Below are 17,774 nucleotides of genomic sequence, written 5' to 3'. Positions count from 1 at the left end.
TTAGTCTTAAAGGTGGAAGGACCGCTGAAGAATGGTATGACTGCAACCCCACTGGGATGTGAAGGATAACATGTCAGCATTATCTCAAAATCCTATGAATTAGCGTTTTCTCTTAGATTTATTGGATTGGATTCATTGTGGTTATGTGCATGGAAGCCACACATTTTTGCCGGTGGTTTGTTTTTATTTGATTTGCGTCTGGGTTATTCTCTGTGTGTGCATGTGTAAAACCGGCTCTCTTTCTGTCTTTCAGAGTGTAATGAACAAGCTGCACACCGTCAGTGTCCCCTACTCAGTGATGAAAACCTGCCCTCTTTCCTGGGTACAGAGGGTTCACACTCACAAAGGTGAGCATTGAAAGGCCGTTGCACAGCTGACTTCTCATGAAATTCTACTCGATATGATCCAGAGCAGAACAGTGTATAGTTAGCAGAGTAAAAACTTAAAACACGTTTCAGGATTACCTAAATATAGACAAGGGGCAATTGTATGTCATCCAGCAGAGTTTTACTGCTACTGAATTCAAATGAGCATAATGGTCACAAATCCAGTACATTCAGGATTGGCACTGTCCATAAGAAATCCAGTTGCAGCAGACTTAATTTAAACTTACAGTAAGTCTAAACCTTAACACTAAGCATACTACATGCAGAACATCACACCAGAAGGAAAAGAGAGAGAAAGAGAAACCCAGACTCCTTTTGCCCTATTATTATAGTCAGCATGATCTTGACAGAAAAAGATAACAGAGCCAGTTTAAGCCAGCTGTAGTCAGCTTCTCTGAAGGAATAACCCAACATCACGAACCTTTCTTTCACACAGAAAAGCTACTCTTGAATTAAATAGAATAGGAAAGATTTCTACACATCCGCTCAATACTTTCTGTACCAAGATATGCAAACTGACACTCTCCCCATTTATTAGGTGCAGGAAGTATTGATATGCAAAACACCTATAGAAAAACATATCTGGCCCCTATCTGGTCTCCAGTCCTGTTCCCATGCCCATGGAGCTGAATGGGGCGCAGAGAAGCTGCTAAAGGGATGTGTGACTCTTGATTGTTACTGGGAACATAACCTTAGGCTACATGGTTCTGCTACTTTCTCATTGAGATCTTGGAGAGCTGGTATCTTCTCACCCTGTAGTCTTAGCATTTGTTTACCAAAGTGATTTACCTCCTAAGTCTGCCTAGAGTTTTGTCCTTCAGATCTCTGAGAATATCCCTGTGGCTTTTACTTAAAGGAGCAACAAGTAAGCCTCCACTTTGGTGCACTGACTTTCTCTAATTCTCTCGGTTGCAGCTAAGGTGGCTTTGGTGAAGTGTCGAGATTTGCACTGGGCCATGATGGCTCACCGGGACCAAAGAGATGTCAGCTTAAATTCCCTGCGGATGCTGATTGTAACAGATGGTGCTAACCCTTGTGAGTATCCACTTGGGCCTGTTTTCCTGCCGTAGTGCCTGCATATTTAGCAGGTTTTCCTCCAACAGTCTTCAGAATTGTGCTCAGCGAAGATAACTTATTCACATACTTGGGAGTAGAGCATTGAAAAGTGTGTGCACACATGGATGCAAGTAAGATGTATTTCCAAGTATGGGATTGCAGCCTAAAGCTGTATACACTTATTTGCCTGCATGTTCTAAGATCATTTATGGCATGGGCAGCCAGATGCAATACAATGGAAGTGAGTGGTCCACAGGGGGCAAAGCATTGGATAAAATCTTTGCCTCTTGAGGAAATGTAACTTAATCTTCTGATGAGCTTTGCGAGAGGGGGCAATTCAGTAATTCTTGGTGCTGTGGTCTAAACCACAGAACTTCTTGGGCTTGCTGATCAGAAGGTTGGTGGTTCGAATCCCCGTGACGGGGTGAGTTCCCGTTCCTCTGTCTCAGCTCCTGCCAACCTAGCAGTTTGAAAGCACGCCAGTGCAAGTAGATAATTAGGTACCGCTGCAGCGGGAAGGTAAACAGCATTTCCGTGCGCACTGGTTTCCGTCACGGTCATCACATAACCGTCACCACATAACCACATAACCCAGAAAACAGTCTTTGGACAAACGCCGGCTCCCTCAGCCTGAAAGTGAGATGAGCGCTGGAACCCCATAGTTGCCTCTGACTGGACTTAACCATTCAGGGGTCCTTTACCTTTTACCTATATTTCATTGTACTCCAACACGAAATTGGGTTATAACTATTTCTTCTGTATTTTCAAATTAGAAGAATAGAGAGCAAAGATTGTGTGTGTGTGTATGTCAGTCAAGAGAATTTTCCCTGTACTGTTTGCATTTGTTGCAATTTATTTTGTAGAATAGAGATAAATAAAAGGATTGCTTCTTTGTGTTTTTTGCAATCTTCATTGTATTTTTTGCAATATTGTTCAAATGATTACTGTCTTATAGAACAGTGAGTTGCCAAATATTCCAGAGCTGCTTTTATAAGAGGAATTGAATTGCAGTTTTAGTTTTGCCTAGATATTCTAGCTTGATGCTGCCTTAAGTATGTGAGACAGGTAACAACACTGAAACCAAAACTCATAATAAAGAGTAAAGGTGTTCTGTATTTAACACCTTGCTAAATCATCTTAGATGCAGTAATTTGGAATGGCAGTGGTCAAATAAGAGTAACACTTGCTTTTGTCTACTTCTCAGCATGTAATAACTTGAGTTATACTGGCAAAGTTAAAGAAATTGAATTAAAACACTTGGATATATTCTGACAGACATGGTATTGGGGGTCTACTTCAAGGCAACCTCTAGAGAAATGGCCAAAGATTTTGCAGAGGTCCTATGAGAACTGTATCTTTAAAAGAGGACAACAGCCATTTCTGTCCACGGGGGCAGGGGGGAAGGGGGGAATCACCCCCTCCATTAACAGGCAGCACAGAGGAGGAGACCTGAGCATCTTTAAATTGCTCACAGGGGATGAGGCAAAGGGTCTTTGAAAGAAATGAGCAACAGGGTGCTTCTGCTCCTCTTGGGGGCTTAATTGAGTGTCTGGCCAGATGGTGTTGGCAAGCAGTACAATTTGAATGCAATTAGCACTTCTGGATCAGATGGAGGCAGAATGCACTGGGAAGATACGCCTTAATCTTCTGGGTGTGGTGGGGGAGCACTTAAACCTTGTAATTGTCTTCTTTCACAAATGTTTTCAGAATCACAAGGAGTCTGCACAGTCCTAGGAATTATTGTGAAATGCTTTGTACAGTTAGAATTAACATCAGTTCCCGTAATTCCTTTTTTAAAGGTTGGATGCTCAGAGAGCTTTGAAAGGAAGGTGGAGGTTCTTCTGGCCTTATAAATAGCATAATGTGGGCATTGCAGTTTTATTATTATATGCTTTTATCCAGCGTTTTGTGTACTTCATCTGCAGACAGGCCTCCCGCAAATTATAATATGCCTGGGGCTCCAGAACTATATTACTGCACAGTAATTAAGTGAGGAAGTCTGATTTTAGAAAGAGGCACTCTATTATAGCACTCAGACCTGTCTGCAGTGCACTAAATCTTTAGGAAATATTATTACATTTAGGCATCCTATAAATTGTAGATATTATGGCTTTCCTAAAGCAGCCTTTGTGTTTCTCTTAGCAGGCCCTGTTCACAGTTTAAAATGATCATGATTGCCTTCCAGGGTCTGTGTCCTCTTGCGATGCTTTCCTAAGCTTGTTCCAGAGCCATGGGCTTAAACCGGAGGCAATATGTCCTTGCGCGACATCTCCTGAAGCAATGACTGTGGCAATTCGGAGGTAGGTGATGTCTGATTTCCCCAACTACCCTCTTGTGTGTTTTAAAGAGATGCCACCAATTTACAAATACTTCAAGCTCGTTTCTTATCTGGGGCATCTGAAACAAAAGTTGTAGTCAGTAAATAGCTTCTTCACTGAGTAATTCATTGCTTTTGTTCTCACAGCAAGTGGCGATAATATCTCTATGGCCATCCATCCGTTTGGACATATTGGCCTTGGTGAAAACTCTGGAGGGGCTATATATAGGTATCCTGGTTCTGATGGGGAGCAAAGGCGACTAATTTAAATATTTTACTGTTTTCATAGTTAATTTATTACATGTTTCTCCACCCACCCACCCAATTATTTGTCGTTAATGCTTGCCTTACACTGTGCCGGAAGTAACACATGAAAGTCAGAGGTTCCTTCCCATGCATACACATCTCCCTTGTGGCAAGCAAGAGGCATGATAATTGTTTGTGGGTACATTCCAGGCAGGTAAAAGTGCTTGAGATGGATATGGAGCTCATAAGGGTGTCAAGGGCTAAATAGAGATTCATATACATACCCAAGCGTGAAGTTCCCCACCCCGGCCATGATCAGTAGGAAGCCAGCAGTGTCCCTCATATTGTGCTGTAGTATATTAATGCCTCTTGTATTCCTAGACCTGGTGTCCCTGGGGCACCCTTGCCTGGGAGAGCCATCTTATCGATGAATGGCTTGAGTTATAGTGTCATACGTGTGAACACAGAAGATAAGAACTCGGCTCTCACTGTGCAGGATGTTGGACATGTGATGCCAGGAGGTGAGGATCATGTTGGTGGAAGGGGACAGTACATGGCCCTGCTCTGAAATGTTTCAAACTTTCTCTGTTTGGGCTCCTCAATCTCTCATCTATCACCTAACAATAGCTATCCTTTCTGGCTGCAGCAGAGGTTGGTTTGTTCCTCTTTCCCCTGAACTGTTTTCAAATCCAGCTGGCCGTTGTAAGAATTAAAAAGCAGCTTTAAGAATTGGTGTCTGGGTGTGTTTGTTTTCCTCTTCCCTCCTCCCCACTTTTTCCTCTCGTGTTGCGTCCTTTAGGTTTTAAATTTGTGGGAAGGGGCTGCCTTATTTTTACTGATATTATGTAAGCACTTTGGGAGGTTCTTTGGCTGAAGAGCAAGGTAAAAATGCTTCAAATAAATATGGGAGTTGGGCAGCCATGTTGTCTGCCACAAAGGCTGCTTTGCTCCTGCAGTAGCCTCAGCTGCTATGTAATCCTTTGCTGTTGCCCCCTTAAAATCCTCTGGGTACTGCTAACAGACCTTTTCATATGATGGTTATTCAAATTGTTTGGGCTTATTCTGCCCACTCAAAAAGAAAATGGGTATTGTGTTCCTCTAATCCTTTTGCTTCTTAAGGCTCATGTTACCTGTGGCCAATCCACCTTTTAAAGCACGTGCTTGGAAAGGTCTCAGTAGCACAATTTAGTTTTGTGGTAGCATTTACCTTGAGAATATGTATTCCATCTTAGGAAAATTGCTGTCTGTGCCCATATCACCCCTTGACATACCCGTGCATCTAAGTTTCTGCAGTCCCCATTTCCCATCCTATCCTCTCCTGTGCTTAGAAATGAACTTGCAACTAGTTAGAAACCAACAGAAATACAACGTAAAGGAGCTTTACTGGGATGACTAATCATTGACATGCTGGAAGCGCAAGCTGTGAAAGAAAGAAAAGTCCAGATTAGGCTTTGCCCATTAAAGTTAAGTGTTTGATAACTTGAACACCTTAAACAAGGAGACAGACAAAAATAGGACTGCAGGTGCTCTAAGCATAGCAGTTGCTTCTTAAAAGGTGTACTTGGGTCCCAAGCCTTGTTCTGTTCTATTTCCTCTCTTATATTTCCATCGAAGGAGTTTGTCTCCAAGACTGAATGGGAGGTTCCCTAATGGCATTTGATTTGTTCTAGGGATGATGTGCATAGTGAAGCCTGATGGACCTCCTCAGCTCTGCAAGACAGATGAGATTGGTGAAATCTGTGTTAGCTCCAGAACAGGAGGAATGATGTATTATGGGCTGACTGGAGTTACTAAAAGCACATTTGAGGTATGTAATTCTGCATTCTCACTTTAAATGGACCGTGCTCTGTTTTATTGAGTTAGCAGAGGGTTTGTTTGGGCTTTTCACAGCTTTTTGCTTTTTTTGAGATAGTGGATGGGAAAGAAAAAGGGAATCTTTCTGTGTTTAATTTTTATATTTATTAAGCATTCATATTGTGCTTGCAAGTACAGTAATACCTCCGCGAATGTCTGCCTTGTCTAGCGTCCACTTCAGCAAACGTCCGCAGCAAACCCGTAAGTACCGGAACAGGTTACTTCCGGGTTTGCTGCTTACGTATGCGCAGAAGCACTAAATCTCGCTTTGCAAATGCGCAGAAGCACAAACCGCTCCACAGGCATGTGCAGACGTGGCACTTTGCCCTGTGTCCTTTTTGACTAGCGGCCGGGGCTCCGGAACGGATCCCAGTCACAAAACAAGGTACGACTGTACTAAAAACTCTTCTTTGCATATATTCTTAACAATCCCTATGGCGACCAGTGGGGTAGGTCAGTATGCTCCCCATATCACAGATTTGCAAAGAGTGATGGAGCTTTGGCTGACAGAGTGGCTTTCCTTAAGCCACCTATGAGCTCATGGTTGAGGTGAGACTTCAACTGAGGACTTTCTGCGCTGAACATACGTTCTTAACAGCTGACTATACAAGCTTAATTAAACACTGTCTCAAATTTAGCACTGTGTGGGAGTATCTGTACTAAAAGTTGAACCATCTACAATTAGCCACTGAAAGACTACAAATCTGTTTTCGTGGCACCATGATAGGAAATGATGAATATAGGAGATCACAGATGCCACATCTGAATAAATAATTCTGCTCATTTCTCTTAGAGTTGAGAGCTTTAGGCTTTCCAGAGATCCAGGCAGACTGCATTCCCTCAGCTTGCTTTGGAAGTTGAAAGGTTGAATATGGGAGGCTGTGGAAAAGCAATTGTCTTTCTTAATCTGTACAGCTCTTTAAATGAGACTCCCTATGCATAGCAAAGATGCACAAGCCTTTGGCTTTGTATCTGTTCTGCAGTGTGAAGTTACTAACTCAGTTCTGCAGACTGGAGTTAAAAGAAACACTTTTTTAAAGCAAGTTTCCAGTTGCCATGGTGGCTGAGAAATTTGAGGTGTTATTGGTTATATAGGGGTAGGATTCAGAGTAGAACTGTGGAGGGCATTGAGGCGATCAGGGTGTGTGATTTATTTTCCAGCACAGCTTGCGCACACTGTTTCATACACAGAGAACCTCCCTATCTTGTAGACAGATTCTGTTATTCCCTGCTGTTCTAGCTGTATTGTCCTTCCTTCATTTCTACCAAGTTAATCCTTGTCAGTTTCCTCTGAAAACGTAGATCTTGTGAGTGCAATCTTTTTGTGCTCAAAATAAATTGAGGTAGCTCAGGGGAGGAAAGGTTGGCACACACCTCACCTTGATAGCAGTGAATACAGAGGAGCAACAAGATGCTTCTGAGCATCACAGCATCACAGCAGCAGATCATGCCCTGGTTTCCAATCTTGTTAAGCCTACTAGTAAAACTGTCTTGCGCCTGTCAGTGAGAGTCAGCGTTCCTTGTTTTGTGCTTTCTGGGTTTGCACTCTGTTCCAATTAATGTCAATGCCTGGGTTATGTAAGCAAAGCATGTTCCAGGGGAAAGGGTTGTTTTTTTTTCCCCTGGGCTACTTCCATCTGGAAAGGGCTCTTGCTGTATTGCAATGGGAATAAACTGTGCATCTTCCTGTACAGAAATGATGTCCCCTGATGTCCTTCCTTTTCTACTTTCAGGTCATCCCTATGAATTCTGCTGGCTCTCCTGTGGGCGACGTACCGTTTGTGCGCTCTGGTTTGCTAGGTTTTGTGGGACCTGTACGTTCACCTGCATTCATTGCACTTTTCCTTCTTTCATTAATATTTACATTAATATCCTGCTTTTCTTCCTAGGAGTTTAAGGGGACCTTCTCCCCTTTCACATGTTACCCTCACAACAACAACCCTTTGGAGTAGATTATGCTGAGGGACAATGACTGGCTCAAGGTCTCCCAGCGAGCTACAAAGCTGAATGGGAACTTGAACCTTGGTCTCCTAGGTCCTAGTGCAACACTCTAAATCACTGCATCACACTGGATCTCACAGTAGGCAGTCACTGGGCCAGGATGTACACAAGCCTGTGCAAAGAAATGTCTTTAAAACAAAAGCAAAACCCTCCTGAATCCCCCTGTGATCCCTTCCCCCCTCTTACAAATATATCCTATTATATACATTTGGCAACTTATTTTGAAAGAGGCAAGCATTTATCATATAACTATAATTTGTTAGAACTTTGCTTCTCAACTTTTGGTGCCTAGGATACAGTGTTTGCTCCTTCATTGTTAAAGTTAGAGACACACTTCACTTACTTTAATCACCCACCTACCTCCAATATATATATATATATATAACTTATATATATATATAAGTTGTTAGTTTTCAGAACAATAAACAGATAGTCATTCTCACTGCAGCCAGGAGATATCCCCATTAAGACTGCTTCCTGGCATCCTGCCTTTCCCTATGCCCAAAGTAGAGCTGAGCTGCAGTTTTTAGGCAGTGGCACTGCTTCTGGGTAAACCTGCTTCTGAAGTTCCTCCAAGTTTATCATCTGCAGCACAGGCTGCATTTGGGAATCTTGGTGCAGCCTTACTCCTTTATTTCTCATGTATTAGCAGAGAGAGACGAGAAAAATGTTGCATGTGGTGAATCCATTCAACATGTTGGCTTAATTTACGTACTTGTGTGGCATACTAATGTGCCCTTTGAAACCGAGTGGCTTAGATGCTACAATTATTTCCCCCGTGTTATCTGATTCGCACTCCAGTTTTTATGGATAGTTTAGAATCATCCACCCAAATTTCCTTTCTTTCAGTATCTTCTCATATTTCACAGTTCTTGTTTTTCAGTCACTAATTAACAGGTTGAGAGGGAAACCTAAGTTTAGACTTCACGTTGGGGGATTTCTGTGGTCTTTGTGGCTCTTGTAAGATGCATGTACTCTACCTGGTAGGAAGGGTGGTTTAAATACATGAAAGAAAAGAATTAACAAAATAGCAGAAGGGGAAGCAGTCGGTGATCATGGGGAGAAGGACTGTGTTTGCTGATGCCTCCCCCCCCCCCCTTCTCCCCCATACAGGGCAGCTTGGTATTCGTCGTTGGAAAAATAGATGGGATGCTCATTGTTAGTGGACGCAGACATAATGCCGATGACATTGTGGCCACTGGACTGGCTGTTGAATCTATAAAGACGGTTTACAGAGGAAGGCAAGTCTGCATCTCCATAAAAAATAACGAATGAATTATGGGTGTTCAGCTGTTGTTTACTAGTGTTCTTTTGAACATGGTTCCAAAATTGCAGGAGAACGTCAAGTGTTGTTGTCCCCTCCCCCTGTGCCTTCAAATCCAGGAAATCTCAGGGCAGTCTTTCAATAGCAGCAGACTTGGCCATTTTAAAAGTAGGGGAGATGGCACCTGGTTAGTTATCTGATGGTGCTAAACAGTTGCATATTATACAGGCATGTCTGTAGATGGTGTCTAATGCAGTGTTTCCCAACCTTTTTTGGGCAAAGGCACACTTGTTTCATGAAAAAAATCTCGAGGCACACCACCATTAGAAAATGTTTAAAAAATTAACTCTGTGCCTATATTGACTATATGCCGCTTGGGGCGGCAGCCTGTTGCCCGAAGCACAGGGAGCCCTACGGAGGGCTCCCCGTGCTTCCGGCGAGTGTCTGCAACCCTGCGCGCCCGGCAGGAGCTCCTGCCAGGCGCGCAAGGCTTGGGGCGGCAGCTTGTTGCCCGAAGCACAGGGAGCCCTACGGAGGGCTCCCCGTGCTTCGGGCGAGTGTCTGCAACCCTGCGCGCCCGGCAGGAGCTCCTGCCAGGCGGCAAGGCTTGGGGCGGCAGCCTGTTGCCCGAAGCACAGGGAGCCCTACGGAGGGCTCCCCGTGCTTCGGGCGAGTGTCTGCAAGCCTTGCGCGCCCGGCAGGAGCTCCTGCCAGGCGCGCAAGGCTTGGGGCGGCAGCCTGTTGCCCAAAGCACAGGGAGCCCTACGGAGGGCTGCCCGTGCTTCGGGCGAGTGTCTGCAACCCTGCGCGCCCGGCAGGAGCTCCTGCCAGGCGCGCAAGGCTTGGGGCGGCAGCTTGTTGCCCGAAGCACAGGGAGCCCTACGGAGGGCTCCCTGTGCTTCGGGCGAGTGTCTGCAACCCTGCGCGCCCGGCAGGAGCTCCTGCCAGGCGCGCAAGGCTTGGGGCGGCAGCTTGTTGCCCGAAGCACAGGGAGCCCTACGGAGGGCTCCCCGTGCTTCCGGCGAGTGTCTGCAACCCTGCGCGCCCGGCAGGAGCTCCTGCCAGGCGGCAAGGCTTGGGGCGGCAGCCTGTTGCCCGAAGCACAGGGAGCCCTACGGAGGGCTCCCCGTGCTTCCGGCGAGTGTCTGCAAGCCTTGTGCGCCCGGCAGGAGCTCCTGCCAGGCGCGCAAGGCTTGGGGCGGCAGCCTGTTGCCCGAAGCACAGGGAGCCCTACGGAGGGCTGCCCGTGCTTCGGGCGAGTGTCTGCAAGTCTTGCGCGCCCGGCAGGAGCTCCTGCCAGGCGCGCAAGGCTTGGGGCGGCAGCCTGTTGCCCGAAGCACAGGGAGCCCTACGGAGGGCTCCCCGTGCTTCGGGCGAGTGTCTGCAAGCCTTGCGCGCCGGGCAGGAGCTCCTGCCAGGCGCGCAAGGCTTGGGGCGGCAGCCTGTTGCCCGAAGCACAGGGAGCCCTATGGAGGGCTCCCTGTGCTTCGGGCGAGTGTCTGCAACCCTGCGCGCCCGGCAGGAGCTCCTGCTGGGCGCGCGAGGCTTGGGGCAGCAGCCTGTTGCCCGAAGCACGCGGAGCCCTCCGGAGGGTGCCCCGTGCTTCGGGCGAGTGTCTGCAAGCCTTGCGCACCCGGCAGGAGCTCCCGTCGGGCGCGCGAGGCTTGGGGCGGCAGCCTGTTGCTCTAAGCACATGGAGCCCGCCTCCCTCCCACGGCACACCAGGCAAAGTCTCGCGGCACACTAGTGTGCCGCGGAACACCGGTTGGGAAACACTGGTCTAATGAATCCCTCTCGCAAGGGATGATCACCGTTTTACTTCTAAAATTCATTATCCAGTGGCATGTAATTAGAGAGCCACACAAATACAGAACCTGTTTGCTACGAAAGTTGCCATTCCCTTGTTATGCAGTATGGATTTTGTTTTATGAGGGCAGAGGATGGCGACACAAAACATGGCGAAAGTCCCTGAGATATTTGCATTTGCTTCTCATTGTTCCTTTCCTCTTGTTTCATGCCTTTTTGCCATGATGCTGCTTATATCCTCTGCCACCTCTGCCAACCCAGTTACTTTTCCTACACTAAGGACCATTGCGCACGCTACATGGTGGGGAGAAGCCAAAGTGATCACTGAGTGTTCACTTGATAGGTAGTGGCAACACACATCCTGGTTCTCTGATGAATGTAACTGTAACCAGTACTGTTAGTATAAATTATTCCAGCACAGATGATTCCCACTGGCCAGTGAAATGTCTGAAATCGCCTTGAATTTTGTTTAATTATCATCTTGGTCCGCATTCCATGGTAATCAGTATTGTAGGCTGTCATGCGCTTGTTAGAAACACTTTCTGCCATAAATTTTGCAGATGTTCCAGATTTGGGTCATTGCACAGCGGAGGGAATAGTGAGGAGGACGGGGAGCTGTAAGGTGTGTGTGACTGTAGGATGGAATTTCTGGTTGCCCTAAAAAGGGAGGGGTGGCTTTGTAGCCAGGCTCTGTGATCTCTTTCAGCCTACCCTGTTCAGGCATCACAGACACTGCTGTTTCATTTTACAGACATGGTTACACCAGCAAAGAATGCACACTACAGCACATCTTCTGTTCCCTTTTAGGATTGCGGTGTTCTCTGTGACTGTGTTCTACGATGAGAGAATTGTGGTGGTGGCTGAACAACGGCCAGATGCTTCAGAAGAGGACAGTTTCCAGTGGATGAGCCGTGTACTGCAGGTTAGAATGTCCCTGAGCTAAATTGGTTCCTCTTTCTTGATGGCCTGGCATCCTGTTAGGAACAGAAGCAGCTAGTAGTGGCCCATGCTTTGCCAGACATACTGAGGAGTCTTGTCTGTGGCTGGAGTTTCTAGATCAACGAAGTGGGATGCAATAGAGATGGCCAACTTCTGCATTCTTAAGGACCACTACATGTTTATTTTTGCACAAAGCAGCCTCTTCTAAGGTGGCGAGAACCAAAATAAATTCAGCACCACCCAGCAAAAAGTAATTCATGTGTATTTGGGTGCATGCATGGAATTGATGATGATGATGATGATGATGATGATGATGATAATTCTGCATGTCACACCTGTTACATACAGAAACAGAGGTATAATATTAAAACGTAGGGTACCTCTTAGGCAGGGACGCGGGTGGCGCTGTGGGTAAAAGCCTCAGCGCCTAGGGTTTGCCGATCGAAAGGTCGGCGGTTCGAATCCCCGCGGCGGGGTGCGCTCCCGTTGCTCCGTCCCAGCGCCTGCCAACCTAGCAGTTCGAAAGCACCTCCGGGTGCAAGTAGATAAATAGGGACCGCTTACCAGCGGGAAGGTAAACGGCGTTTCCGTGTGCAGCTCTGGCTCGCCAGAGCAGCGATGTCACGCTGGCCACGTGACCCGGAAGTGTCTTTGGACAGCGCTGGCCCCTGGCCTCTTGAGTGAGATGGGCACACAACCCCAGAGTCTGGCAAGACTGGCCCGTACGGGCAGGGGTACCTTTACCTTTACCTTTACCTCTTAGGCAAAGCATTTTATTGTACAGGTTAAAATTTCATAGGGCCAAAGGAAGCCCACCAGCAACAGCTGTTAAATCCAGCTTTCAGTATTTTTTTAAAAGCAGTTGTGTATATTTATTCAGAAGCGGATCCCATTGTCCCAATAAAGCTCAATACCAAGTAAATGTATTCGGTATAGGAGTGCATGTCTTTCTTTATTTTTATTTTGAATTACAACAAAAGTGTGTGGGATTCAAAAACAAGGAGTGATGCAAGAAACAAACCCAAAGCCACACACATCTTGTTTCTCTTACTGTTATTAACATATTTGCATAGGGTTTCCCCTAAAGTCACTTTTAAAAGTAATTGTTTCAAAATAATGGCAATACGGCGTGAAGGTGTGTGTTTTTATTGAAAGGGAGAAACCTTTTTCAATGCACTCAGGAGCTGAAGATCATGTAGTGTCCATGCACACAAGGTTAATGACCCCTCCCCTGACTATCCCACCTGCAAAGGTGAAAACATAATGTAGGCCTATTTCTTCAACCCCACACCTTATACCCCACCCCACCCCCACAAAAAAAGCTTTACTGTATAATATGCTTTCATTGTAAATTAGGAATGCAGAAAGCTTCCTGTGAGAATGTGGCCTGCCTGGATGATTTCTAACTGCCTGCTAACTGCCCGTTGTTTATTATTTCAATATCTTACTTGCAAGGTAGCAGTGACCATTAAGCTTGTGATAGATTTACATTGTAGCTCTCAGGGATGGGTTTGCCAGCATCTCTTCTTGAGCCGCCAAGGTAATGAATTGAAGCGATTCACAATTAAGCTGCACTGGAAAGTCATTCTCTTGTTTTCTTATTCCTAGGCGATCGACAGCATTCACCAAGTGGGAGTATATTGCCTTGCTCTTGTTCCAGCCAATACTTTGCCAAAAACTCCTCTGGGAGGGATCCATATATCTCAGACCAAACAACACTTCCTGGAGGGGTCACTGCACCCATGCAACATTCTCATGTGTCCGCACACGTGTGTGACTAATCTGCCAAAACCCAGGCAAAAACAACCAGGTAACTGTATGAGAAAACACGACATTCTTTTTTTAAAAAAAAAAACACCACACTAGCAACACAGTCCTATAAACGTTTACTCAGAAGTAAGCCTAGTTGAGTTCAATGGGACTTATTTAGGAAGTTGTGTTTAGCACTGCAGTTTAATTGGACTGGAAGCTTATTCTTGGTTGAAATTCCTTCACTGATATTGTTCATGAAACAAGGAAGGCCTTATAACTTCTTTTCAAGAAAATTAATGGATGGAACTTTATTTGGGACAGAACACAGGGATGGGATAGTGCCCCCCACCCACCAAAAAAAATCTATATAATGAATACTCTGAAATGAAAACAATTTATTTTTCATGAAGTAATTAAAAGATCTCAGAAACCTGTTCTGCAGTAACCTGGAGCAGGGCTTTCAGTGTGGCTGCACAGGTTCTGTGCAGTAGTGTTCCTGTTGAGTACAACAGACACTCATTATCTGCACTTCCTAGAGGAAATTGAAGATATTTTTGTTTTGACAGGCTTTCCCAACAGCATAAATGGGTCTTTGCCCTGAGTGTCTATTTTGCATTGTTTTAGTGTGTTTTTTTAATGTACGTATCTGGTGCGGTTTCCTCTCCTGTAAGGCTCAGTCTCATGCCTTATTCTTGGAATCCTCTTACCAGGGTGGTGCCTAATTTAGTTCCCTTCCTCCTATACTGCTTTTGTACACAACTGTGTGGTTTTTGCCTTCCTTTATCAAGTGTCTGCTGCTGTCAACAGGTGTCGGCCCCGCCTCTGTGATGGTGGGGAACCTGGTTGCAGGGAAGCGCATTGCACAGGCCTCTGGGAGAGACCTTGGACAGATAGAAGAGAATGATTTGGTGAGAAAGGTGAGTTTCTGTTACATGCTATCCAAACCTGCTACCTGGATTGGAACCGGGCGATCCTATGCACAACTGCTTTCTTGGCCTTGTCAAAAAAAGTAGGACAAAGGTGTTTGCAGGCTAGCGCCCCAAGTGGATTTGAACGTACCTGCTTTTCTCCTGCCCATTAAATCCTAAAGAGTCAGGAGAGCCATTTATCACTCTGGTTTGCTCAGAGGTAATTGCTGGTTTGCCTGGCCAGGTGGCCACAGGCCTAGTCTAAGTAGGGGCGGTATCCTCCAGCAGAGCGTGCTCTATCATTGGGGAGGGGGGAGAATCATAGAATTGCAGAGTTGGAAGAAACCCTGAGGATCCTCTAGTCCAACCCGCTGTAATGCAGGAATATGCAGTTGTCTCATATGGGGATCGAACCTGCATAATTGCAGTTATCAGCACCACACACTAACCAACTGAGCTATCCAGAGTTTTACATAATTTTGGGAAGAGGGTTAGGATTAGAGACGGGAAGACCTGGGGGAAAACCGGAAAAGATGGGGGGAAACCTGTCAGGGAACTGCCATCGGAACAGGGGCGGGAAACAGAGGGGCAGTTGTGTTACAGGGAGCCTCTGAAAATCTTGCGAAGCAGTTCCTCTTCTGGTGATGAGGAAAGCCTCACCTTCAGTGGGGAAGAGGTGAAAGGACCAAAGGATGTTGCAGGGAGCCTCAGCACCGCTCCTGGCCAAGCCGGCCAGGAGGGAAGCACGCCCCTTCCATCGCCCACCCTGCGCAGAGGTCTAAAGCGCAAAGAGGGAAGGAAAAGGCTGGGAGTAATGAGACTTTTATGTTGGGGGAGGTCCAGGAAACAACCACTCCCGGATTCTGCTAGCGATTGAGGCAGTCATGACCTTGTGGCTCTGCACTGTAAATAGTTTGCACCAAAATAAAACCTGTAAAAGACAGGTCTGAGTCCTGGCTGGTTACTCACGAGCAACCACCACTGCCATTTGACAAAACCAAACAGAAAAAATGGTTTTTGAAAAAAACAGGGGAAATCCACTTTCTCCGGTTTTTTCCAGGCCTTCCCATCTTTAGTTAGGATCATAACTGCTTTGACACTTGGCACTTTTGCCCTCGCCACACTGCAGAGCTATTAAACAAAAAAGGTAACCACACATTGCCCCAGTTCCCTGTGGCTTCCTTAAGTTGCTTAAATCAAAGTCTCTTCTGGCTCTGTTTCCTCTGGATACTTGCCAGACGTCTGTTCAATGTGGACCCCAGGTAGTCCCAGCTAGGCTGGCTCCACAGCCTGTGCTTAGGTCACCCCTCTGGGATCTCCCACTGCACACCTAAAACAGTATTGATCTGCCTCTCTGTTCCCATCCAATGGGTGTCCTATATCAAAGAAGCCTGGGCTGATCTACGAAGGACCATCTCCCTCTTTGCACCAGTGCCCTGCCACATCTTTAGGTTGCCTTTGCAGCTTAACGGTTTCTTTTCTTTGCAGCATCAATTCCTGTCTGAGGTGCTCCAGTGGAGAGCACAAGCAACGCCCGAGCACATGCTTTTCCTCCTGCTCAATGCAAAGGTAGGGATGGGGGTCTGATAACATACAAATAATGCATTTAGCAAACTTTTATCTGCCTTGTACTCCCTGTAGGGACGCAGGTGGCGCTGTGGGTTAAAGCCTCAGCGCCTAGGACTTGCCGATCGAAAGGTCGGCGGTTCGAATCCCTGCGGCGGGGTGCGCTCCCGCTGCTCGGTCCCAGCGCCTGCCAACCTAGCAGTTCGAAAGCACCTCCGGGTGCAAGTAGATAAATAGGGACCGCTTACCAGCGGGAAGGTAAACGGCGTTTCCGTGTGCGGCTCTGGCTCGCCAGATGCAGCTTTGTCACGCTGGCCACGTGACCCGGAAGTGTCTCCGGACAGCGCTGGCCCCTGGCCTCTTAAGTGAGATGGGCGCACAACCCCAGAGTCTGGCAAGACTGGCCCGTACGGGCAGGGGTACCTTTACCTTTACCTTTACTCCCTGTAGAGTAGCGGCACAGTTGATACGTGCTTCTTCCACGTTTTGGGGTGTGTGTTCAGGCTTAAGGGTTGTGTGCCATGTCAGCTGAGGTCAGTGCATTTGCTGGGCTCAGACGGTTAGTCACAAAATGGAAGAGGATGGGTTCATGATAAGTTTAAATCATGATAATCAGAGATAGAAACCAGGAGGTTTCTATGCATCCTTTGAGCGTGCAACAGTCATCTTTTGCCCAGTTATGGGGCTGTGTTAATAAAAGCATCATTCCCCCAAGACTCTTTGCACATTGCAGTTTAAGTGAATTGAGAGAGTGATCAAGTGATCCTCCAGAGACCAGCCTGTATTTGTTCAGATATGTTTCCAAAGCACTCTCTTCAAGCACCATGCATTTGTTTAGAGGATGTTTCTTTCTGTCTCTTCCAGGGGGCCCCTGTCTGTACAGCCACCTGCCTGCAGCTGCACAAGCGAGCTGAGCGAATCGCATCGATTCTGTATGAAAAGGGACACCTCAATGCCGGTGATAACGTGGTGCTGCTCTATCCTCCTGGTAAGCAATGCCTGGGGTTGTTGGTGTGGAGTTTCACAGAATTCAGTACATCCTGTTAGCTCTAAACGGCAAAGCTTTGCTGTGCCCTGGAATGTAAGGAGTGCATTATGATGTGCAAAATTGAGGTGTCTGGTATCGCAAATTCAAATTTGGGGAAGATCATGTGAATTGTAACAGGAACTCTTCTTCAAGTGATGAGAAGAGTGCAACAAATGTAACTGATCTGCAGAAAACACAGCCTGAAGAAAGAGAGGATGCACATACTTTTGTAAACAAAGAAAATCTGTAATAAAAATTATTACTTTTTGAATAAAAGAAAGAGAGAGAGATGAGAAGAATGATCGAGGGGATCTTTTTGTTTGCACTTCAACTCAGGTCAAATAATGTTCTGTTTTCATTTCTCAACAAGTTTAGGCCCAGGAGATGATGTTTTATACATTTGGGAAGTTCAGTGGTAGTTTAGACAATGGGCATTTTAATGATTTTCAGTCCTCTGTTTCATTTCCCCGCTTGCACCCCTTTCTGGCTTCTGAATCTCCATGCCCCCCAATCAGCAAAGTTTTCTGGGGTTTCTGCCAAATAGATGCTTAGCTTCGATAGGCATAATCTTGGAGTGAGAATCCAAAAAGTGGCCTTTTCCCCCAGTGTGGCTTAATACTGCTTTTCACTGTGACAGATAATCATATTGGTG

General features: G+C 46.3%; 1 protein-coding gene across 5 annotated transcripts in view; it reads left to right on the top strand.

Annotated features, from left to right (window-relative positions):
- The window catches only part of DIP2B (disco interacting protein 2 homolog B), a 181,089-nt gene that overhangs the window by 144,521 nt on the left and 18,794 nt on the right, over positions 1-17,774 (top strand). For all 5 annotated transcript variants that reach the window (XM_083728810.1, XM_083728813.1, XM_083728814.1 and 2 more), the window contains 12 exons: positions 254-347; positions 1,302-1,421; positions 3,628-3,742; positions 4,387-4,526; positions 5,676-5,812; positions 7,593-7,673; positions 8,974-9,101; positions 11,738-11,852; positions 13,478-13,679; positions 14,429-14,538; positions 16,018-16,098; positions 16,960-17,083. In XM_083728810.1, the coding sequence (XP_083584936.1) occupies positions 254-347; positions 1,302-1,421; positions 3,628-3,742; positions 4,387-4,526; positions 5,676-5,812; positions 7,593-7,673; positions 8,974-9,101; positions 11,738-11,852; positions 13,478-13,679; positions 14,429-14,538; positions 16,018-16,098; positions 16,960-17,083 (1,447 nt within the window). The remainder of the gene's footprint in view (positions 1-253; positions 348-1,301; positions 1,422-3,627; positions 3,743-4,386; positions 4,527-5,675; positions 5,813-7,592; positions 7,674-8,973; positions 9,102-11,737; positions 11,853-13,477; positions 13,680-14,428; positions 14,539-16,017; positions 16,099-16,959; positions 17,084-17,774) is intronic.

The sequence above is a fragment of the Podarcis gaigeae genome, assembly GCF_964106915.1.
Source record: "Podarcis gaigeae genome assembly, chromosome: 2".
Lineage (NCBI taxonomy): Eukaryota > Metazoa > Chordata > Lepidosauria > Squamata > Lacertidae > Podarcis > Podarcis gaigeae.
This window is presented reverse-complemented; position numbering and strand designations above follow the sequence as displayed.